Genomic DNA, 25,169 nt, shown 5'->3' with positions numbered 1-25,169 from the left:
AACTTTACAACACTGGTATCAACAACGGTGATTAAGCCTGACACTGTGACTCGAAAAGACGCCGGCAGCGTTTAGGGATCCGCTGAGACCATCCAGCTGATAAGAGCGGTTTGACAGGTCCGTGTGAGGCTGACAGGCGAGGCTTCTACCCGGAAACACGAGGAGTCAAGCTCACATAAACGAGCCACAGCGAAACCGAAACAAAACTGACGCTGCCTTCAAAATAAACGTGCAATATTTGAAATTGTTTGCTATTTGGGGTGTGTATAAATCCATTTTAATCAGCGGTGGCAGATTTTAACTCAAAACATTTACTCATGTACTGGGCCTTACTTCTACTCCACTACATTATAGATTCAGATTAATAATACAAAATATGATCAATAAATAAATGATTATGCAGTATTATGGATGACGATACAGCTTCATTGATCAATAATCATAATCCAATAATATATAATCATGCTGAAATGAGCTATTCTGCATTTTTTTTGTTCTTACTAGAATATTTTGAAGATAAGTACTTTAACTTCAGTCAAATGTTTTGATTTACTTCTGTTGGAGGATTATTTAAACAATAAACCCACCACTTCAGTGTAAACATACTCAGGGGATTATATTCTACAGCTGGATTGTTTTTAATGTGTAAGGCGTAGTATTGAGACCCTGTACATAGGTAACAGTATCCTTCCAATAGCCTAGAGCAAAATAAAAAAAGAGTACTCCATTGCAAGTAAGCTCTGCATTATCAGACTTCTCTGAAAAAGTAGACTAGGCCTACGTATCAACATTGGAAGTATTTATGCAGACGGTTCTGTTATTAGATAATGAGTACGCTATTTGATTTTCATAAATGTTGCTAATAACGTATCACATTTCTAAATGTTAAGGTTGAACTTATTTAACTGCATACTGTTGGGTAGTACATATATATTAATGTATTTTCCAGGAGTAGGCTATATGTTTTGTTTTTAACATTTTTACGGGAAATGTAACATGTTCTCAAATAAGCTAGTGAATAAAACATAGCCACACAACAATGCTTTGCTCTGTCATGGAGTAGTATAGTTTACTTTGGTAAAAGTAAAAGTAGCAATGAATGTAAAAAATACAACATTACCAGTAAAGGTACGGGATTCAAATCTGTATTCAGAAGTATTTGCAATACTTTTGATGCATTCACAAATAAGTACTTTACTCAAAGTATTAGTTAAATACATTGCTTGAGTAAGTGTAGGCTTCTCAGTTGCTTAATTTAGACCATTAGTAATGTTGCGTGAATTAAAATGTAAAACAACAAAAAAAGAAATCCCCTCACTAATCCCCGGAAGTTGCGTGTTTGTTACTACAGCTAACTTGATGCTCCGCTCCGGAAAACCAGCGAGTCGAGACCCTAACGACTGAAGAGAGAGAGAGAGGAGAAGAGAGAGAGGAGAAGAAGGAAGATGATGGGAGCGAATCTTACCCCTCTTAAGTGACCCATATCTGACAGTAGACCTACATATTATCTCGGCTGGTTCTTTGCTCTTGAGGATTTTTTTTTCTCCACCAAGATGTCGGCGTCGGCAATATTTATTCTCGACCTGAAGGGAAAGGTAACGTGAAGTTTGTGGCGACTTGTTGTTGGGGAAAGTTGACATCGGGGCTGTCAACGCAGCACCTGCTGTAAGAGCACGTCATCATATATTGTGTCCAGAAATCCAAGGACGTTTGTAACTTACTGCTTGTATGCTCGCACATGTAGGACAGAGAGCAGCCAGGAAGAGACGCGCTCAACTGGCCAAACTCGTTTCACCCACATTGAGTCTACACAGAGGGCTTGTTCTTGTGCAGCGATGCAGCCTTTATTGTAGCCGATGTGTCCAATATCAGAGTTTAAAACCTAATACTTTGTACAGCCCAATAGGTTATCCTTTAAAAATGACGGAGGCTTACTTAATATTAATTTAACATATTGCCAAACTTGTGTCTGGACAGGTTGACATTCACTAGAAATGCATTTTGAGAGACAAACACATATATTAGGCAACTTTCATGGATTATAGTTACAGTTTTGATAAATCAATACATTATGGGACCAGCTTTTCAAATAGGAGAATTTGCTAAACCTCATTTAGGGCTGTAACTTACAATAACATAGATCAACAACTATAATCTGTCTATAATTTTCTTGGTCTATAAAATGTCGGAAAATGTGAAAAATGAAGCACAAATTGCTTGTTTTTTCCCAAAACTGCAGTCCAACACCCAGAGATATTCAGTTCACTACAAGAAGCCTACGGATACATTTCGTTACAATTTAGCTTATTAATGATTCATGAACCATCACAATCGTTTAGACGAATCGATTCAGCTTTTATAACATATCTGTTTAGGTTTTGAACTCTTTGTCTGACAAAACAAACAATTTGAAGATGAATCCTTGGACTCATTTTATTAATTTTTTTGGGCATTTATAGCCTTTTGTTTTTTAGAAAGTAATAGGTAGCTTAATTGACAATGTAAATGATCCTCAGTTTCATCCCTAATAGTATTAGAAAAATAGCATTCTTTAAAATGCATTTGAATTGTTATATATATGCCGTGGTTTAGGATCAGTTTAACGTGTAAAAGGTATGAAGCAGCCTGATGCCTAACAATACCCACCGGGGAAAAGGATCACCCCCTCATAGCCTGGATGTCTGATCGTGCAGATTCAATGTTGTCTCTCCCCCTAACTATCTATCTGTGCCCTGGGGCAAGTCAGTAGCTCGTAACCTTCAGTCCTTTCCCTCCTTCTGTCCCGTATAGCTGCTGCATTAACAGTTGCAATTCAAAATCGACTGAACTACAATGCACCAAAGATGAAAATAAATTGAGAGAGGCAATCAACCAAAACCGGTCGTGGTCAGGTAGACAGGTCACTCCTGTACACACAGTTCTAGACACAGTTGAAAACACACAGCTGCTACAGAAGCTACATTTTCCACCTCTGCCCTTTACCCCTCCACCCTCAGCCCCCCCCCCCCCCCCCCCCCCCCCCGAGTTGTGGCTCCTGCAGGGCACTAGACCGCACGCTGCTGGCTGCAGGGACCTGCGATGTGGACTGAAATGTCAGGCTATTGAAATCAGCGTGGCATCATTTGTTCCCAGTGAAGTTGTTGGGTTGTAATGAGAAGCAGCACATTTCATTAAGCATACAAGTGTGAGGTTTAACAGTCCCAAAAGACCTACAGTTCATTTTCTTTTCTGTATTTATTTATCAGGAACAGCGCACATTCCTCCACATTTTCACCAGTTCAATCAGTTTTGTTTTTTAGCCACACTCTCGTGATCACTCACTTTGTTCCAGATTGAAATATCTCAATATAGCAACTTTTGAATGGCTTGCTATAACATTTTGTACGGACATTTGTGACTGGACTTTGCTGATCCTTTGACTTTTCCTTTAGCTTCATCATCAGGTCAAAAGTTTAAATTGTCCAAAGTGTGTTGTTTGGCGAAATACCTGCAAAACAAATGGCATTCCCATCGGTCTTATATCAATATTTTATGTTTAGTGCCAATTAGCAAATGTTACGTGCTAGGCTAAGATGGTGAACATGGTAAACACAACAGATAACGCAGAGTCCAAACTAGGCATGCAAGACCTTTGCCCTGATATTCCAGAGAGGGGAATCTGCTTGAGCGCTGTGTATGTGTGTGTGTGTGTGTGTGTGTGTGTGTGTATGTATGTGTGTGTGTGTCTGTGAACTGTTCAGAGACGCTTGCTGGTGCATTCGTTTTGTTGAATTGGGCGTCTTGAGCAGCAATGAACCTCTAGCTGAAAAGAGTCACTGTGAGCATGCACAATGTTGAATGGTTGCTATTGATAAACTAACTCAGAGTCATCTTTTTGCAGCCTTCAATGTGCCGTTATTTTGTCTACAAGTAAGCTCTATACCGTTAACTCCTGACAGCCATGTCGCTCTAAAATATCAGTATTATTCTGCTCTATTTTTCTCAGAGGCTTATGGAGTTCTGCTTAAAGGTTTGTGCTGTGATTGTTTTCCAAACGGTTGTTGGTGATTTGGAGAGTTGCCTTGTGTGTCCCTGGAATGAGAATCCCTAAGTGTTTTAAAGCCACCAATAGTTTTAAGAGAAAACCTTTTGTTGTTGCTTTTGGGAAATTCAAGTAAGAACACAAATGGTTCTTCTGGATTTAACCCGCAATGGATCCCTGCTGTAAGAAAAGAAATGCCATTTGAAAAAAAGGTTACTTAAGTTACACATCATTTCTATTTTGTGCCATTCTTCAGTGTTGTTCATTGTTACCCTCCTCTGCCGTCTTTGTTTCTGTTTTTGCTGCTAAAACATGTCTTATTTTTTTATTGTATCACTTTCTTTCTATTCAAACTTTAATCTTCTACTAACCTGTTGTCATGTAAACCCTTTTTTGTCACTTCTAATTAGATTTGTAGGAATCAATGTAACGAGGGCGGGATGTAGACGTACTGTTTTTGTTTAAAGTATTTGTATGCCAACACATATATCAGACAGTCTGGAGTCTTAACACACTCACAGTAGAATTTAATGAGACCTGGATTATTGAGTAGCTGCGCTCTGCTTTGGGGCATGAAATATGCTAACTGTTTGTGTGAGGTGCTCTGTTTGATGTGTTCTGCCTCTGCTGAATATACAACGCTATCTGATGTTTTCCTTTCTAAAATGAGTGTAACTGACACACATTCGAAAGCAGCAGACAACATGACAATGATATGTTGACTCCTAAATATCCTAAAGCCGGAACACAAGCTATTCTAAATCATCATTGTGATTGCAGCAAGGCCATACTTGTCACAGCTTCCTGCCTCATTTAGCATGTATTGTCATTCAGCAAAATAAAGTCAAACACACAGCGAGGAGTTAGAAACAGCGGCATAATAGAGCAGTCAATAACAAATGTGTCAATACTTTTCATCATAAACGTGTTTTATTTCAAATGACTGGGACACAGTGTCATCATGTTACCCTGTGATTCATGCATTTTCGTAGGTGGAAACTAATCTTTTACAAATGATTTCTTCCGACTCATGAGTTTGTGCAACATCAGGCCTTTGATCTTTGCAACTGATATATTGGTGGCAGTGTTCGTGTTTTGCTTTTTGACTGCAGTGTTCTGTAGGTGCTCATTGAGTGCAGTATGGGTTGTGGATGAGTATTTTGTTGTTTTGAACCATTTGTTTCATTTATCAATGGTGCAAACATTTAGACTACAAAATGTCTGAAATTGCAGGAAACCATCAGACTTTCTTATATCCCTTTAGATAATGTTGCCAAAAGTCCAAAAAACAAGCTTTGAACAGAATAAAATACAACCGTATAGGCCAGCTGAGGCTGAAAAAATACTTTCACTTTCTGTTTTTGTTTTCTTTAGCAAAGTTTACATCCAGAACTAGAAAGTAACCTCTGGACACCTTATAGGGGTCTTCAGTATTGCAGCTCTTTTTTGATGCAAAGATTTGACTACCTCATTCTCTGTCTCTAGTGACCTGTGAACTCTTCACTCTGTGATGTCTGTCTCCTCTCACAGAAGCTGAGCAGTGGCCTGTTCATATCCTTTTTTCTCCCCCAGATTACTTTACTCTCCTGGCATTTCCTTTTTTGTATTTCTTATTTCCTCCTGCCTTTGTTATATGTGCCCCAGTGTGACCCCAGTTCAACAGACTCTTCTATTGAAGAAAAGGGAGGACGCCTGTGTGTGTGTGTGTGTTATCTAGATCCCTCAAGCGTATCAGCTTTGATCTCTTTTTCCACTTCACTCTGTGTGTCCAGACTCCAGCAAGACTGCTGACTCATCTTGTTGCGTGTGTGTGTGTGTGTTTCTATTAAGATTAGGAAAGTGTGCTGTTGTTTCTCGCGGCTAAATGAAATGAATCTTCAAGAATATGTCAGAAATGATTTTAAAATACAGTTACTGTCAATTTTGGTAAATGTTTTTTGTAATCACTTGAAATCCACGCCTTAACGACCAAAACATCTTTTTGGAGTTTGTTTGTGCGATCCAAGTGTTTGTTTAGTAAATGTCTGGATTTCGGTCTCTTAGATTCACAGAAAGAGGGCGTCTCTTAGAAACTCAGCTGTTTGCATTCAGCCGTTAAATATTAAGATCTCTCGTGACACTAGTCTCAAAAGAACAGAAGGTATGCAGTCATAAGAGGCTCTATTTTTAGTATTGGGGAAAGGCTGCATTCATAGACATGTCCATACGTAATTGACTAGCTAGCTAGCTGTATTAAAAGCCTACACACACCTTTTTATTACAAACAGGTTCTTGCTCTTTTTAGACCGTTGAATGACATCCTGGAAAATGTAAGGACTCAATAACGAAGAAGAGGATTCGACATACACACAAGAGAAAGTGATTGTATGGAAACACAACCTTTTAGTCATTTTAGAATGCTAATATTTGCACTTTTGGTGTGCTGCAAGGATGACATATTTATAGGTCAACCCCAGAAGTTAGCATCGCACTTGAATCTTTTACAAAAAGACAATGAGACTTAGCTTTTGGATTTTTGGATTATTGCAGAAAAAGAGCTCTGTGGCAAACACAAGTTTATGATACTTACTACTTATTTCCACTTTTCGCCTTTTTAAGACATTCAGGGGACGATTTTTATACCGCAACTCAAAACGTTGAAATATCTTAAAGAGTGTGTTAACCATAGACCTTATTTCAGGCATCTAACAAACCCACTGACTTTGAGACGAGGGAACCGGAAGTGAAAAGATGCTGACTAATTTCTGGGTTTTAGGACTCATTCTTGCAGCACTCTATTAGCACTAAAGACAAAGTACAGCTGAGGCTGATGAAAATGCCGTTAGTTTTGCAATATTGGACTGATTGAAAGTGATGTTTTCACTAAATAGTCCGAAGATCACCAAAGTTATTATAAAATCATCCTGATATGGACAAAAGTCATGGCAATTCTTTTCAATAATTGTTGGCATCTCACTCAAAACCACATGGTGGCATTGAAGGAGCAGTCAGGAGATCACTCAAATCAGTAGGATCCTTCCTCTGGGGACCATGAATGTCTGTACAAAATCTTATTGCAATTGATCCAATAACTACTGAGATATTTCAGTCTGAACCAGGTGGACCCACCGGCAGACTGACATTACCATCCATATTGCCATGCTGCTGGTGTGGCTCCTTTGTTTGCCATCATTTCAAACCTCAGAAACCCTAGAGCTTTGCTAAAGTCTGCATTAGCTCCTGTTTCATGTTAGGAAGGTGAGCATTCATAATTCATCATCAGAAGTTGGCGACACAGTTTGCACATTTCCTTGTTAGATGAACCTGGAAAGTGGTGCCATTTCCATCCATGAGGTCAGGTTTAGTCAGCCAATGGCTCTTGAAGCATGTTTAAGCTTGAGCGCTCAGGTTTGGTATCTCAGCCAAAAGCTATGAACATTTAATGACTGGGTAGTGTCTCTATAATGATATCTTCTGACTCTATATTTTGTTCTTTACATTCTGGATCCAGGTGCTAATCTGCCGTAACTACATGGGGAACATGGACATGAATGAGATTGACCACTTCATGCCCATCCTGATGAAGAGAGAAGAGGAGGCTGAGGCGACGCCTCTGGTCACCCACGGTTCCTCACACTTCCTGTGGATCAAACACAGCAACCTTTACTGTATCCATTTTACAAATGTCTACACATTTTAATGTCAGAGCCTTCCCAACAGTCCTACTTGTGGAGAAATTAGTAAAAATGTAGCAGAGATCCACAGCCTCTAACACTTTTATAACTGAATGTTCTCTTCTCTATGCATACGGTTCAGGTCTTAGCTGCAGGCAGCTTCTCAGCATCTGTTTCATCACATCATGCTTCACAGCCAGTTGAAATATTGAAGACAGATTCACTGGGATGTGCTATGCACTATATATCCTCCTCCCTTAATGTGAGATTGGGCAGTCAAACTTCCTTACACATTATTAATTCAGCTTGATATCGCAGTTGTGAGTAAGTGGTATTCCCAGTGCACTGCATTAGACAATTGAGCTGTTTTACCTCCCTGTGGCCATGTTCTCAATTGCTTCAGACTGTGATTCATTGTGCTAACTTATTATTTAATGGCGTTCATCTCCTAACCACCTAAAGTATAATAGATGTTTGCTACATACCTCCGTCTTGTAGATGTACAGTTATTTCTTAACAGTCCGTTCTTCAGTGGTGGCGATGACGAAGAAGAATGCAAACGCTTCCCTGGTGTACTCCTTTCTTTATAAAATTGTACAGGTGCATCTGTTTTCTGAGACGTTAGTCCACGTATTTAACTTCTGCTACTTGTGTTCACTTCTGTTATCAACCAACCCAGCCAGTGAAACTAATGCTCTTATTCATTGGCTGTTTCCTCGCTGCATATTATTATTGAATACAGCAAGCAGATGGCATAAATGTACACTCTCCCTCCCAAAACACAATGATAAAAGAGTACAACCAAACAACTTGCATATTATGTAGCTGCTATAATATAACATGTCGTGTTTGTCGAACTGCGTATGTCTGTATGTGTCCGTAGGTATTTAAGGAGTACTTTAAGGAGCTTGAGGAGGAGAGTATTCGTGACAACTTCGTGACGGTGTACGAGCTGATGGACGAAGTGATGGACTTTGGTTTCCCTCAGACAACTGACAGCAAGATCCTACAAGAGTAAGAAAACAATAATAATCGCTGTGTCTGCATGTTCATGCCTAATATTAAGAGTGGCTACTATTGACAAAACTTAAAAGTGAAACAGTTACTGTACAATCATTCCAAACCACAAAAAAGATTTTTACATTTGACAAAACTTGAATCAATTATATTCGTTGGCACTGTGGTCAGGCATTTTTAGTGTGTACCATTAATCCGGCTGATGAAGGTATAAGGTTAAAGTTTCAAACTCTCAGAGGCCGTACTGCACTAAAGCACTCCAGTCTGATTTTAATGTAACCACATTAGCTCAAGTGGTAACTGTATCATCAATCAGAAAACAAAACATTGAAGTTGTTCAGTGAGATAACAGCAGTGTGTTTCATACTGCAGCTGCCCAGCACAGATGCGAGTGAGAGCACACAATAGTTCTGTTTGAAGTGCCATTTGCTTTATTTGTTGTTTTTTAAGTACAGCCAGTGATTAAAGCTATAATGAATGGGGGAACTCTATTCAGCAAGTGAAACGAAGTGAAGCAACTACTATTCTTGGGCTTCACAGGTCTTTGTATTCATGGTGTACACAGGGTTGATTTATTTTTTCTGTTCTCTTGGCTCCTCAGAGAGGCATTTGTCTCCAGGGAAAGGCTCAACGTTTCCTTTACAGTACCATGATAACATGGGTTCTGTGTGCACATGATCAGCTTTGCTTCTAATTAATGATGAATTTATATTTGAAACGTTCAAACTTGCATGAAGCATTGTTCTATTGTACTATTTTTATGTCACAAAAGGGATTTTTCGGTATGTGATTGATGATTCATTTTGTGTGCTGTTTGTGCACCAATGCTTGACTGAGGCTGTGTGTGTGTGTGTGTGTGTGTGTGTGTTTGGTGTCTGACTAGTGCTGATAATTACCAGGCTCCTATTGGCACTCAGACACAATGACACCGTCAGCTGGACACACTCGAGAGTCTCAGACAGAAAAGCCCTGCTCTTCTCTTCTCCAAGGAGACGCACAAAAGTCATTTCTCTCTTGTGCATACACACGCACACCAACACACACACACACACACACACAGTACACTTACACACATTCACTTTGTCTCTCTGTCTGCATGCTGCATGCTGTGTGCATGAGTGGGAGGATGCAAGAGACTGAGCAAGTGAAGTGAGACTGCAGGGATGCATGTGAATCTGTTCATGTGTGTGTCTTCGCATGAAGTGTGTGTGTTTGTTGTGATTGCTATTGTTATGCTAATCTGTCAGTTTGCTGCAAACCCCGCTGCCAGATCCTTTCATTAGCATTTCTGAAGAGAATCAGGGAAAAACAGAACAAACACTGAAGCAACAAAACAACCCGACGTCGACCTCAAGCCCACTAGTCGCCGCCTTTTATCTTTCAGCACTGTCAGACTTTGCTACGTGTCAACATGCGTTCACCCTGTAGGTGGGAGGAACTGGGACAGAAAACTAGGGAGAACTATTTGCCTTAATCTGTCAATCAATCTAAAAGTTGTTTATCCAGCACTTTTTCCCATTGACGTTAGATAAAAAACGTACAGTTGGACTGAAAATAAGACATTTCAGTTATTGTTTGTTTTCAACAAAAAAGCTCTAAAAACCCACTGTACACTTCTTGCTCGGCACCAAACAGCGTACAGAGACAGTTAGCGACTAGCTGGTGAACATTGAGCCGCACAAGAGCCAGATATTTGCCTCAAGAGTGAATATTGGCCTTCCATTCATCTGGTGGACAGAGACTCAACTCCAAATGAATTATAATTTTGCTCCGTAGCTGCTGCTGCTAAGATAAACACATTAATAATACCTTTGCTGTTTGACCTGTGCATAACTTCGTGCAACCCATTTCTCAAATTAGAAACTCCATATGGAACACAGATACCATTCCTGTTGCTGTATTTAGTCGACCGAAAAGAAGGACCTAGTACACACACATTTGGTAAGAATCACAAGCACAAGGTCATTCCAAAATTAGTACCTTGTCTGCATTAACACAATTTCAGCAGCGGTACCACTTTACCCGCCTTGTTGCCGGCAGATCTTTTGGGGGTTTCCACACAGAAACGGCCACAAAAAAAAGATGGGCTATGAAAATGGCATTGTTACTATGTTTGCGCTTCTACTGGCTCTGCACTTATTTCTGCAAGAGAGGAGCGTGAGGACAGCAGCTTTTTATGGAACATTGGGTCAGTGTGTGATTGACTCAGGGGGAAATGCTCAGGCCTCTAGAGGAGACGATAAGGTGAGGGACAACTAAGAATAGGAAAGGGGGAAGGGGGAAGAGAAGAGGTCAGAAGAAAAGACAAAGGGGTTAGGAGAAAAGGGATTGCCTCGGAGATAACACCGTTTGGATCACTGTCAACATGTGTCTTTTTTATTTGTGTTGGCAGTTTAAAATAGTTGCACACGTTTTTGTTTTGAGAAGTTGATGGAAATGAATGTAAGCAGATCTAAGGCACATGTCTGCGAAACATCTATATCCTGCCCTTTTGTGAATATTAGTGCAAGTTAACACCAAAACAAAATGTTTTTAACGAAAATATCTAAAACCACTTTTTGCTGCCTTTGTCTCTTTCAGGTACATCACCCAGCAGGGTCATAAATTGGAAACCGGAGCTCCTCGACCTCCAGCCACCGTCACTAATGCTGTGTCCTGGCGGTCAGAGGGCATCAAGTACAGGAAGAATGAAGTGTTCATGGACGTCATTGAGTCAGTAAATCTACTGGTGAGGACAATCTTTGCTATGTCAGCGTCATATTTGTTCCAGAAAATGGAAATTGACTCAGCAAAGAGACAGACAGTTACAGACATCTTAGACATTTATTTTGTACTTAATGCATCGTCTCTTTTCACCATATCAACAATGTTTACTTAAAAGATGATATTTTACAATCTAATAACATTACAGTTTTATATTACTGTAATATGAATGATTATTATTTAATGAGGAACTCTTTTCTTTTACTTGAATATACTGTACAATAAATAAGATCACAAGAAGCAAAACAAAACAGATTCTGTAGGTAGACATATCAACTCTTTAATGACTTACCCATCATCATATTCACTCCACATTCTTTATCCATCATCATCCACTGTTTTGATCCGTCATTCAAAACTATGTATTTTCTTTAAAAAAGTCAAAGTGCTTCCTTGAAGCCAAGTGGGTTCGTCAGTGTCTTTGTCAAAGCCCTGGCATGTTTTGACTCCTCTCAACAGTCTCTTTCCTTGAATTGAATTGCTAAGTAAACAGTCTCTGATATCAACAATCCTCTATTCTTTTTCAATCCAACATTCTGCGGTGTTTACGTTTCTCCATTGTGTGCAGTGAGGAGTGACTTATACAGTAGTATATTTCAAAGGTTTGAAGACAATGTAAGCAGACGAAAAATACATCAGTCAGAATTAATTCCTCAAAAAGTGATTTTATTATACAACATTTTCAACTTTTGATAAAGTCTCAACTAACTTATGATGTTGTAACTGCTGTAAAATGATTTGACTTTGTAAAACTGTAGTAAAATGCCCCTATACACGCTCAATGTAATAATAATCATTTGGTAGAAAAGTAAACATTATATTAAATACCACTTCCTTTTCTGTGACCAGGGACTATTTAAAAAGGTTTTTAGTTCTTCATCCTCTTTCACATCAACATCTCGTTTCTATCTGATCTGTATCACATCAGTATTTAAACAAAGCAGCTTTAGGAGCATTTGAAACAACCGTGAAGCTTGTGAATGCTGTTTTCCAAGCATAAATTAATATTTATCTCGTTTAAAGTCATGCCTTTCTCTTCTGCCTATAGGTCAACGCCAATGGCAGCGTCCTGCGGAGTGAAATAGTGGGCACGGTCAAGCTCAAAGTAGTCCTCTCGGGGATGCCTGAACTCAGACTGGGCCTCAACGACAAAGTGCTGTTTGAAATAACAGGCAGTAAGTAACGAGTCATGCTCAGTGTCATACATGTCTTATATGCTGAAAATGAGGAAGCAATAGAGTCACGAAGACAGTGAAGTTCACTTGAATCCCGTTCAACAAATATGAGAGGGGAAAAAAGGTTAGCGTGGATCATTTTGTTATATCTTAAAATACTTCCCGCGTACCGCCCGGTGTACATGTTCCCCAGGTGTGGAATCACTGACTGAGGTAATGCAAAGCACACAACAGTTTCGTTTGATGATATAACTCTCATGCTATGTTGTATAGTTTTAATGTTCTTGTATCCGTAAATGTACAGCATCAGGCAGCGGCCAATTTTATCTCATTATCCGTCGTCCTTTTCTTTCTGTTACACTTTGTAAATAGCTATTGGTACACTTCGCATGCTGAGCTGACAGCTGACAGACTGTTACGCATGAGTGACATAGAGGAATATTTTTCATATTTTATTCATCTCAAGCTGCCCAAATTTGACATTATTGATAGAGGACTTGTAAACTGTCAACAGGGGAAGTTTTATTGCATTTTAAATTAAACATATTTTACCCTTGATATAAATTTGCTTCAAAGATCTGCTAGAGTAATGCTGAAACGCCAAAATGTGATTGTAAATGTGCTACTGGTTGATGGTGGAGCACTTGCCTTGAACTCCCCCTCAGACTTCCACTTTCACCTCCTCTTTCTGTCGAAAACCCAGCACTCTTGCAAATCTCTCTCGGCTTAGCTTTCATCCTTCCTCATCTCCCTGTCCTCCTACTTTCCCAATTTTTCCAATAACATCTCCCACTGCTACATCTCCCCTTGTCTATTCCTGCACCCCCTCCCCCTTCTCCCTCTCATCTCCCTATTTTCCCTCCTCTCTCCTGCCTTCATTTCTTCCCCCCTACTACTCGTTACTGAAGGGGAAAAGCTCCATCACTGTCTAGCCTCTTTGCCTCTCAGTAAATCCTCACCCCAGGCTACAGCCCTGCAGATGAAAGGTGAGGGTCTGTGGATATCCTGTATATGCAGCACTCAATCCCCACCACTGGGTTTTGCAGTCTGGGAAATAACATATCATCAGAAAAGATGATCAGAAATAACGATCAAACAAACACACTGACAGATACAGCAACAAGCACACTCACGCTGAATGTTTATATAAATGTTAAAATATGCTTTGCCCTCTCATCCTCTATAGTTACACTTTTTTTTTTACATATCATTTCGCAGACATTTGGCGTTTATTACGTTTGCCTGATCTGCACATTTGATCACAGCTGGAAGCTTCCAAAATATGAGGAGAACTATAAGTCATTTAACACTGCCCTCTGCTGGAAAGAGTCCAGAATCGTCACTATTTCATACAAGTTGCATTCATAATGATAAAGTCCACAAAAAGCCACTTTTTAGACTTCAATCAGTTAAGAAAAACACTCTGGCCTTTTCACTAAAATATCTGATCATTTGTAACATTTGAGTGTCTGCACCTGGTCACATGTCCCTGCAATTAATGCATATTATTTATCAGAGGTTTGTTTGATGTGTTTGCTTTTAGGATTAGTTTTTTCCATAAGATGTTTTTTTTTTAAAGGCTCTGAGTCTGAACAAGGAAAGTATGAGCTGAGATCCAGGTCATAAAGACTTTTTTTCATGTTTAATTAATCTGCTGATTACATCCCAATTAATGTGCTGAGAAAAAAATGCCCAAGGTGACATCTTCTAATGACTAAATGCAGATACCTTCCGTTGTATCGTTTCCTGTCTTCACATTTGACAAGGTGGAACCAACAAATATTTAGCATGTTTGCTGAAAAGATGACATAAATGATTAATCGGCAAACAAAAGGAGTTGTAGATTATTTTTGGTTTGAGAAAATAATCCACCAATCGCTACATATCCTGTGTCCTCAACCTTTAAATGCTAAGAAGCCTGTGTTAACCGGTCTCTCTGTCTGCTGGGTTGAGTGATATTACAGAACTGTAAGATGCTTTGGACAGAAACATTTTCCCCATGCCATTGTGAAACGGTTCCCTGTGTTCCTTGTGTCACTTTTCATGCTCTGCTACAGCGGACAGAAAACAGATTAGGTTCCTCCTGTCTGCTGCTGTATATTAAAGCAGCCTTAAAGGTGAACCACAGGGGACTCTGCTGCATCTTCAATCCCCACCTGGCATGTAGGCAAACGTGCATACACAAACACACACACCTGTCTCTTCTTCCGGCGCCTGAGGTCCTGGCAGTGACAGAGAGTGTCCCATACGACCTTTCTTTCCTGTCGTCTTGATACCGCTACATGCAGGTGTGCGTGTTACTGACATAGAAACAAACCGAATTAGAGAGACAGAAAATGCGCTAAAGGGCTTTCCTGCTTTGCTTGTCCAGGAGTGTTGTGCTCCCCCTAGACCTGACCTCAGCCAGTCCCCTCTCAGGCATGAGGAAATGTCACACACCCCTACACACACACGCACACACACGCACGCATGCAAACACACACCAAAGCTAAATCAATAGAGAAACGAGCAAGTAGGAAGAAAATATGCATAAACCTATGCACGTACACACACGAGAGAGAAAGAGAACAATGAACAGGGAAGCTGCATACATAAGTACACATGCACACACACATCTTCTCTCCCGGCAGTGCTGGTCCAGGGTTGCATTCAGAGCAGGTGAGGCAGGCTTTAAGCTCGCTGTTGAATGGGGGATTTGGTTGAAGGCCCACAGGCCCACAGTCATTACGGCAGTTTTCCACCACTCAGCACCCTCCATTAACCACAGAGGAGGAGGCTTTCTCCAGCAGACTGCAAATGCCACCATTAAGGAGGTCGCGCTTTTTAAATGCCCATTGCAACAGCGCTGCACTCTTGCTCCATCCTTGGGAGGAATTGTCTGGAAAAGTTAAATGATCTAGCCGACACAATCTGCTGATTTTTGTCTATAGCAGCCTCTGTAGTACTCCTTTAGAGTTTTAGAAAGATAAAAGGTAGAGCGCTGCTTAATTGGTCACTGGTAACCAAATTCGTAACTATACTCACTATGCTGTTTTTATTAGTCAATTAACAGAAAATGAGTCAAAAGCTAATTTTTATAATCAATTAATAATTTGTTGTTGATCCAGCAGAAATGCCAGATATGTGTCTATCTGTGTCGGGCAGGTTTCAAACACCTCACCTGACAAATGGCTGTGCATTTAAGCAGTCGTATTACTAATGATATAAGGGGAAAAATAGTGTGACATCTCATTCGCATAAAGACTTCACTGTAGGCGTATTTCACAAAATAAGACCATAATAAACGACCTGCTTTGGTGTAGTAGGCGGATTTATTACACAAACAGTAAATCAGTAATGAAAAAAAAAAACACACAGCTATGTTTTTTTTTTATGATAGAATATTTATTTACTGTGTTGTATGTGTGTCAGTGCAGGTGTGGATGTGTTTGTGAGGCAGCTAAATGGCCTTCAGTACAGGAGAAGATGATCGCAGCAGGTTGAAGGCACACAGTCTGTGTGATTGTGTGTTTGAATGAAGCAGCTAAATAACTGTTCAGAGGGGGACAATAAAAGGACAGAGCACACTGTGCGTACAGTGTGTGTGTGTGTGTGTGTGTGTGAGAGAGAGACACTAAGTGAATGTTTGTCAATCATCATTACCTTGACCTTGATTTCCCCCAAGGCCGCTTGAAAGGCTCTCAATCTTTTTGTGTGTTTTTGTGTGTGTGTATTGTTTGTGTGTGTGTCAGGAGAGAAGAGTAAGGCAGTGGAGCTGGAGGATGTGAAGTTTCATCAGTGTGTCCGTCTGTCACGCTTCGAGAACGACCGCACCATCTCTTTCATCCCCCCCGACGGCGAGAGCGAGCTCATGTCCTACCGCCTCAACACCACAGTAAGTAGCACACACGAACAAACTTCTCTCTGTAACACACACTCACACTCACACCACCTGCGTACCAGCAACACCAAGAGCACACTTCATATTTGTCTCACACTAAAGTTTAAACACAGATACCATCACAACCTAGAAAGGTCATTCTTTTCCGCATCTTCCTCGCACAAAACATATTAAGACTTTTATATTCTGATCATTTGGTAGAAATGGCTGATATTGGCTTATCACAGATATTGACATGTGTTGGCACATATAAATATATCATGTACTTATTTTTCTCTTTTAGGGGTTAATGTTTAAATTATTTTTGTTGTGTTATATGTCTGAAGTTTACTGTTCACAATGTACCGTAGTCTTTTTTTTAAATTTACCGATACAGTACATTATTGATGAATTTTATTGTTGTACTGCAAAGTATATAGCCTCAGTAAATAACTTTACTCTTTTATGACCAAATTTGAAAGACTATTAAGTTTGAGTTTGAGTGTAAAAGATAAGTTGCGGTTCAGTTTGTCTGCTAAGCCAAATGTTGCCAATCATCCTGACATGCTGCTCAATGAACCAGAGGATACTTGAGGGGGGCTGCTGCACCTGAAATCTATGTGATCTATCCAGCTGAGCAGCGATTGTCTCCCTTGTACAAACACAATCTCTCTCTCTCTCTCTCTCCTGCCCACTGTGTCACCGGTGATGTGTGTTGTCGTGATACACTTTAGCTCTCCGACCTTGTCCACTCACTCACTCTCTCTCTCTCTCTCTCTCTCGCTCTCTCTCTCTGACAGGTGAAGCCTCTCATATGGATCGAGAGCGTGATTGAGAAGTTCTCTCACAGCCGTGTGGAGATCAAGGTGAAGGTAAGGATGAGTGACACACAAACATAAAGACACATACAGAGCCCCACAACTTTATCCACTCATCTAGACCCTCCACTGAAACTCGTTTAGTGTTTATGACACATACTTCTCGGGTGGATTGACGCTTAACATCTGTTTTAGGCAGTGACGGCCATACAGACTCAAATTCACAAGCCGCAGGGTGCATAATCACGAAGACCTCCTTGTTCGTTTTCTTTTATTGTAAAGGCCTCAGATGACATTTGAACTCTGTCCTCTTTCACCTTCCACAGGCTCGGAGTCAGTTCAAGAGCCGGTCCACAGCCAACAATGTGTCCATTCTGGTGCCAGTGCCCAGTGATGCTGACTCACCCAAGTTCAAGACCAGCACAGGCAGCGCCAAGTGGGTGCCCGAGAAGAACGTGGTGCTGTGGAACATCAAGTCTTTCCCTGTTAGTGTGGCAACAAAATATCACAGTTCATGACCTAAATTACATCAAGTACATGTTGATTTTTTATAACGGTGCTATCTTATTCAACCACTGTAAGGTTTTAAAGGCAATGTCAATATGATAAAAAGTAACAAATTACATTTACTTGAGCACCATACAGTTTTCAGGTACTACTTTACTTTCCATTTTCTGCTATTTATATTTGTACTTCACTACAATTCAGTGGCACATATTGCACTTTTCGTTAAAAGTCCCCTCTCCGGAACATACTAATAATAGAAAACAATGGAACTTTATTGATCCATGGCGGGTTTTCACAAGCTACTCTGGCAGTATATAAAGTAAATAACATAAGTTTCACCTTTACCAGCTGCAACATTAAAGTGATGCACACATTAATGCATCAATAATTATAAACCATATATTCTGATGATAATACTTTTATACTTTTACAAATTTTGAATGCAGGACTTTTACTTGTAACAGAGTGTTTTTACTCTGTGGTATTGCTACTTTTACTGACTTTTACTGATTACTACATATCTGAGTACTTCGTCCACCACTGATGATACCTCGTATCTACATGAGCTTTAATCAGTCCCAGTGTCAGAAACACAAGTTGTATTTTCACTCTGACAAGTATTAGACAGCAGCCATTTATCAGAGTATGATCAGCCTCCCCACACACAAAAAAACACACACACTCACATCTTATCTCTCCATTTTCTTCTCTTCCTTTCACGTTTTTGGTATCAGTCTGCTGTCACCAAAACCATAAAAGAAAAGAGAATTTTCCTCCTTTTATCTGTCAAGTTCTGATATCTTCTCAGTAATTCATTACATCTTCAGTCTGTTAAGGAGGGTTAAGAATTCTCATTACTGGTGACAGCAGGTGTTTGACTCGGCAGCACATTTGTCTCTGTCACTATCAACCTCTGGACACGATAAAACAGCTTTTTCTCTCAGGGAACCATACTCAACTTGTAATGTTTGATAGAGGCTCAAGGAAACAAAGATGAATCAGTGGCTTGTTGTGATAGGAGACTAATAAACAGACTCAACCACAGTCACAAAAAGTGATTATAACTGAGTTGTTTGCTTTTGTTGCCAGATTACTGTCAAACAAAATAGATACGACTACACCCACACAGATTCGGTTTTGAGTGTTGGACTCAATTTTTTCAAGACTATAACTTTGATGTTTGTTTATTTAGTCATACGTTGTAAATGTTATAGAGAAAATGTGATTTGAAGCCAAATTTTCAGGGGCTTTCAAGTGAATTTGGAAACTGATTTGCAGCAAGTAAAACCAAAGTACAGACTAACAGACTACATGCTTGGATGATGTGTTAAACAATTGCTGGTATGAAGAATGATTAACCTGTTTCTTGTGTTTATAGCCGAGATATGTCTGTCAGATGGTAAATATAAATCTGATTCACCTCGATATTACATGAGAGTTGTCCCAGGTGGCCACTAATATAAAGTATAAACAACCTTGTATTAATTAACGTCAAATACCTGTCTGTGAACTCTGAATTTTCCATTAACGGCTTAGTAATTTTTCCTCTTTTCTATTTACTCATGTCTAGGGTGGAAAGGAGTACATGATGCGGGCGCACTTTGGGCTTCCCAGTGTGGACGGTGATGATCTGGAAGCAAAGAGACCAATCACAGTTGACTTTGAGATCCCCTATTTCACGGTGTCTGGGATTCAGGTTGTACTCTTTATTAACAACCATACACTGGCTTTTCTTCTTTGTCAAATATATTATATATATATATATATATATATATATATATATATATATGATCCCCACCTGAGAATAACAAGCTTAAGGTGCTTCCTGATTAAAATGTTGCACTGTCCTGGGAAAAACATGTATCCCTGAAACAAAACCTTTCATCAAGTAAGAAAATCAGAACACTTCAGTAAACAGCATTTCTGTTGATCTACTGGGTTTTAAGAAGTAGGATAATTTTGCTCAAACGTTTAGGGACCAATTTATCTTTCAAATTGTCTGAAAAATTTAAATCACCAAATTCAGAGATACATGGTTTTCAATGGATAGGGGTAATTTACACCTGCTACAAGTGGGTTGTCATGAACACACTGAAGCATATAGCCTATAGACAAATGTATATATACATAAATACATATATATTTGGAGTGTATGAATGAATGAAATAACTATATTTGACTTGTCTGTGTTCCTCAGGTACGCTACCTTAAGATCATAGAGAAGAGCGGTTACCAGGCATTACCATGGGTGCGCTACATCACACAAAGCGGAGGTAAAAATATAAACACAAAAATATACTCACACACCCATAACACCCCCCAGATACACACATACACTACCAATTAAGATACTTCAACTCAGTAAATGAGCAACAATCAAAGCTAAAGTGTACTCGAGTAGTCTGCCTCATCAGGACTGTGTGAGTTTGGTTTGAGCCGATTTGCTTGAAAGTGGCATCTCCTCCAGAGAAAAGCACATTTTAAAAGCAAAGCAGTTGTACAGAGAAGTTATTTAATACTATCGCATGATAATAGATATGATATATTAAACAGAATGTTAATAACAAATATCAAGTTCCCACATTGTTTGGACTTATGGACTCCCTTTTTTGCTGTTTTATGTTTTATGAAATTGGAGTCCAAACCCGAGGTCACCCTGAGATTAGATATGAGGTTTTCCTTGCGAGGAGGTATCAGGATCAGTTTTTCTGCATCACTATTCAGTGTGTGGCCTAGGAGTGAACCGAGCTGTGTAACATCCATCATATCCATTACCCGGCTCTATCGCCATGAGCCATGACCTCAGGGCCATAGAATGATACCACACAGGAGGCCAAGGATTGAAACTTTACAAGCCTGCTAGCTTATGGCATAAAATTCTTTGGTTCTTACTTGCCCGAAGTTGAGCAGGGCTACAGCTGTGAGAATGCAGTCAAGTTTTACCAAAGCTCCTGGGATATAGTTGCTGCCCTGGGAATGAACCCTTCGGCATCTTTCAAAGTCAAGTATGACACCAAGGGCATAAGACGTAGATTTGAACTTTGTTCACCCAACTCACTAACTTGAGATTTTACCCTAGAACATTTTTTGAAATATGTTGAAGAAGCTACATCTCTACCTTAATATAATAAAATGTTTGATTTTGGACAGATCACATATAATTGCATATTTCCACATTATAGCCACAATATATTGATGAGACTGCAGCAAAATCCTCCTTACTAGCTCACTAGTTTCAATGGGTGGCAAAGGGAAACGATATGGAGATGGAAGCCCAATACCTACGCCCGACAAATGAACCTGACTCTATAACATCCGTCATATCCATTACCTGGATGTGTCAGGTACGAGTCGGGGGCTGCCGGAGGTTGAATGATGCCACAAAGTGCCATGATGCTCCCAGGGTGGCACTCAGTGGATGCTATCGCCTTGCTGTAGCATCAGCAAGGAAGCAAAAAAGAGAGAGAGAGATAGAAAAGAGGAAGGTAGGAGTGAGAGAAAGAAGAGTGATAAAGTCGGGGGGGGACTGGAGAGAATGCTATCACCTTTCTCTTATTGTTACCATCAGCAACATGGGGAGGGAGGTGGAGAGAAGACGGAGCTGATCACATTTCACTCTGCACTACATGCAGACACACTGTCACTGATTAAACAATTCCTTGATACTGTAGACTGACTGCTGACTTATTAATGAGTGATGAACAGGCATTTAGCAGCCGTACTGTACAGCAGTAAGTGACTACTTTACAAATATCAGACTGTCAGTGGTCAGAATAGGATCGGGCAGCATCACACTGCAGCTGGATCTTTCATTCTGGCGTATCGGTGTTTTCAAGCATCAAAATGTTATCTTTATAACATGCAATTGGGGATTGGGGATACATTAATAATGCAATTTCAAACAGTAACTAATAATGATGGTTCCTCCCCGAAACAAACACACAATGGTCTAATATATCAATTAGACAGTACTGATACAAATATGCACCATAATATCTCTGATTTTGCCAATTTAGGATTGATGTTTAACTAATATTCATAATAATAGGTGTGGGTTTTATAAATGATCGGTCAAGTCTGAAACGGCAGAGAATTAAATATCTAAGACAGGAATGTGGTAGGTATCGGTATTGTGATTTAGTAGAGTTCCACTACAGATAGTTTGTGTAAAGCTTGTTTAGCGATTTAATGGGGCTCATCGGCAGTAATGTAATGTGCAGGAGTGAGGAAAAAAGCTGCGTTAATGCTCTGCTGTTACATTTCTTGGCAGATTATCAGCTCCGGACAAACTAAAGGGCACAGATGCTGCTAGACGAATGGATATTTTCTCCCTCTGTCTGTCTTCCTCTCTCTCCTCCTCTGTTTCTCCGGCTCCCCGTCTGCAATGGACAACAGAGGTCAAGCGCAGGAGGACACATGCAATTGTTTCCTGCTCTGAACGGAAACGAGGCATCATCCCTTCCTCTAAGACATGCTCAACTCAGACGGGAAAGGCTGTTGCATCACCTTTGACCTGTGACTTTTTTTAAGGGCTCCTCAGGACTCCAGCAAAACGTTTTAATATCTTAATAATGAACTAATAACTTTGTGACACCGCTTGGTTCTGGCAAGTTCTCCTTTCTTCGCTTTTAATGTAATATTCTCCAAGCTTAATTCTGGAGGGAAATACATTTTGAAGCATGTTTTGCTCAAATATTACGAAATATAGGATTTGTAGAGTTATCTTTTTTTGGGTACTTGGCTTCTGCACTGAGATGTGTATCTTTTTACTGTATAACATGCAAACCAAAAAATTGTGTCGTGCCAACATACAGTAACTGTGATGGGTCATTGTCAATGTTTTATTTCTCAAAGGAACAGCAGATGGGTGATTTTTCTGAATCAAAAGTGTGCCATGCACTCTGTCAGGTTTTATTCTTTTCTGTAGGGATTGTTTTTGCTCCATGCTGGATTCAAACCACTCCACCACTTTAGCATTAGCATCTTTAACTGCAAGGGTTTTTATTCCTCATATATTTTGTCCTTAATAACCACTTTATGATCCATATACAGTACATTTTATGTTGTTAATCTGCCTCCCTCTCAAAGACATGTGTTTTGCAGGAACCTTTATAGTATATATTCATTGCCTTAAAAATTGCCTATGTATCATCAGCTTTAGTGTTGAACACAATCCCCAGTGCACTGAAACTAACACCAGCGACCAGATCAATGATTAATAAGACACAATATTGTCAGAAGCGTTGGCAGTGTAACATAATACCGTCAACGTGCTCTCATGGGGCCTGTAACCTTGTCCTTGTGCTCGAAATCAGCTTGCAGCTTCGAGGCAGAGACTGAAGGAATGAGCACGGTGCAGAATTGTTTGTCATATTTCTATCTGTTGTTTATAATGTTCTAGTAAGTCCCCTGTGGATGTTTGAAGGGCAAAACAAGGGGTAGATGAGAGGGGGGCTGGACAAAGGTAAAATAACCTGCAGGGATTCTGAGAGTATTGACAATATCTTAAGCTAATTGTTTTTGCACAACTTTTTTTTTTATATATGTTGACCCATACACTTCTTCAAAGCAGTTTGTGGTGTGATTTACTTTCTCTGTTGTTCATGCATTGCACCATATCAGTTCAGCTGCACTGCCAACAGCAAAGAAGAGAGTTCTGTGTCGCTTTAGCATTTCTGCTGTGAAGCACAAAACCTTCTATTTCAATCGTTGTGTTATTGTCTTATCTTATTATATTATCATTATCTTGTGTGGGGACATTTTTCTGACACCAATGACGATTGTTAATAAGTGTGTGTTCTCATGTGTTTTCATTAATTGATCAACTACTATTTGTCGATAGGAAGCAAAGGGATATATTTGGAAATAAACTTTTTTTCTATGTTGTTTTGGAATACTATTGTTGTTTTTTTTGTTTGTAAGAGTCATTTTTGTATGTAGTTACTGACTAGACTGTTTCACCAAATGATAGCATATCAACAATTAGACTTAAGACGGATCTGCTTTGCGCTATCTATAAATATTTAACCCCATCTCATATACAGGGAGTTTGACCAATACATTTCAGATTTAACATCATTAAACTTTTTTTTTAAGTTGAGGAGCTCTAAAGCAGTTTTGATACATTGAAATGGAATGCAGGTATACTCTCAAATTTGGGGGAAAAGTTCAATTATAGATTGATACCGTGCTCATGTTTGTACGCTAAACATCAGCAACAGCAGTTTGCTGAGCTTTGCATAAAGACTGGAAACTGGTCTTTAAACTGGTAGCTTGATTCTTTCCAAAGATAACAAAATCCATTCCAAAATTAGGACCGATAAAGCTATAGGTCAGTCAAACGGTCATACCGGTGCAGATCAGATCACTTAGAAAACATACATCGATGTATAGGGTTGGAAATGTTCTGCAAACACCTTTTTTTGTTATATTTGTTGAAATTATCCCGATAGCGATCGTAAATCAAATGCCCTCACAAAAAAAGAAAAACATTTTGTATGACTTTCAAGACGGTGGTTGAAGGAATAACGGAGGGAGGCTGTGTTAGCACAAGTCCACCACCGGTTACGTTAATCTGACTGCACATATTCAATTAGCCATATAAAGAGCTTGGTAGAAAATATAGTTTTCAGAACATGGGCAAAAAACAGAATATTTTGTGTATTCAAACATGTTGTCGACACCAGCTTGAAAGTTTATGAATTTACCAAAACGATACCTTTAGCAGATCAATGACAGCAAAACCAAAACTGCGCTTTAACACGTGAAAGCATTAGAAATGACAAAATATGTCACAAGTATACTGTAATGCAAGTAGAAATATATACATTTGGAATCATTAACTTGTACTTGTAGTAAGTGTAGCAGACACATTTTGTCTGGTTTAAATTGTTTGTGTTTTCACTGCCTGGCAGAAAAGCTCTCTCCTCCCACTCAGTCCTCTCTCCTCAGTAGAGCTGCCTCCCTCTTCGCTCTGCTCACCTCTTATTGCTGTCATGCATGGATACACAACCTGCCACTGCTACTTTACACTGTGGGTCAAAAGGCAGATTTGTGTAAGTAAGGATTACAGTATTTCTACGTGTGCTGTAAAAAAGCAGCATAAACCTTGCTTTTGTCTGTGTTAGTGTTAGAGAGAGAGAGAGAGAGAGAGAGAGAGAGAGAGAGTGGTGCTAGTCCATACCAGCCCCACCAGACCGCTGCCTTGTGCATTGTGCCTTCAGTTTGCTGTCCGTCATCACTCCAACAATGTTTAACTGTATGACCTTTTGTCTCAAGGCAATAGGCTGTGCGTATGTGGAGACAGATAAAGAGGCGTGACTGACTCTCTCACACACACACTCACTATGAGACACA

The 25,169-nt window shown here is 39.7% G+C and overlaps 1 protein-coding gene across 2 annotated transcripts; it reads left to right on the top strand.

Annotated features, from left to right (window-relative positions):
• The first annotated feature begins 1,375 nt into the window (after window positions 1–1,375).
• Window positions 1,376–23,699, top strand: ap1m3 (adaptor related protein complex 1 subunit mu 3). 2 transcript variants are annotated; one of them, XM_079158373.1, is made up of 12 exons: window positions 1,376–1,595; window positions 7,512–7,668; window positions 8,207–8,274; window positions 8,558–8,688; window positions 11,272–11,419; window positions 12,503–12,629; window positions 16,361–16,503; window positions 17,289–17,360; window positions 17,633–17,791; window positions 19,384–19,509; window positions 20,011–20,086; window positions 22,084–23,699. In XM_079158373.1, exons 1-12 carry the CDS (start codon window positions 1,554–1,556, stop codon window positions 22,104–22,106), a joined length of 1,272 nt encoding a protein of 423 aa, XP_079014499.1. In that variant the 5' UTR covers window positions 1,376–1,553; the 3' UTR covers window positions 22,107–23,699. The 2 variants fall into 2 exon arrangements, with proteins under 2 accessions (XP_079014499.1, XP_079014500.1); XM_079158374.1 differs by lacking the exons at window positions 1,376–1,595; window positions 7,512–7,668; window positions 8,207–8,274 and adding an exon at window positions 7,696–7,936.
• Window positions 23,700–25,169: the final 1,470 nt, after the last annotated feature.

This window comes from Pholis gunnellus (genome assembly GCF_910591455.1).
Source record: "Pholis gunnellus genome assembly, chromosome: 4".
In the NCBI taxonomy this organism is placed as follows: domain Eukaryota; kingdom Metazoa; phylum Chordata; class Actinopteri; order Perciformes; family Pholidae; genus Pholis; species Pholis gunnellus.
Note: the sequence above shows the minus strand (reverse complement) of the source record. Positions and strands in the feature narration are given on the sequence as shown.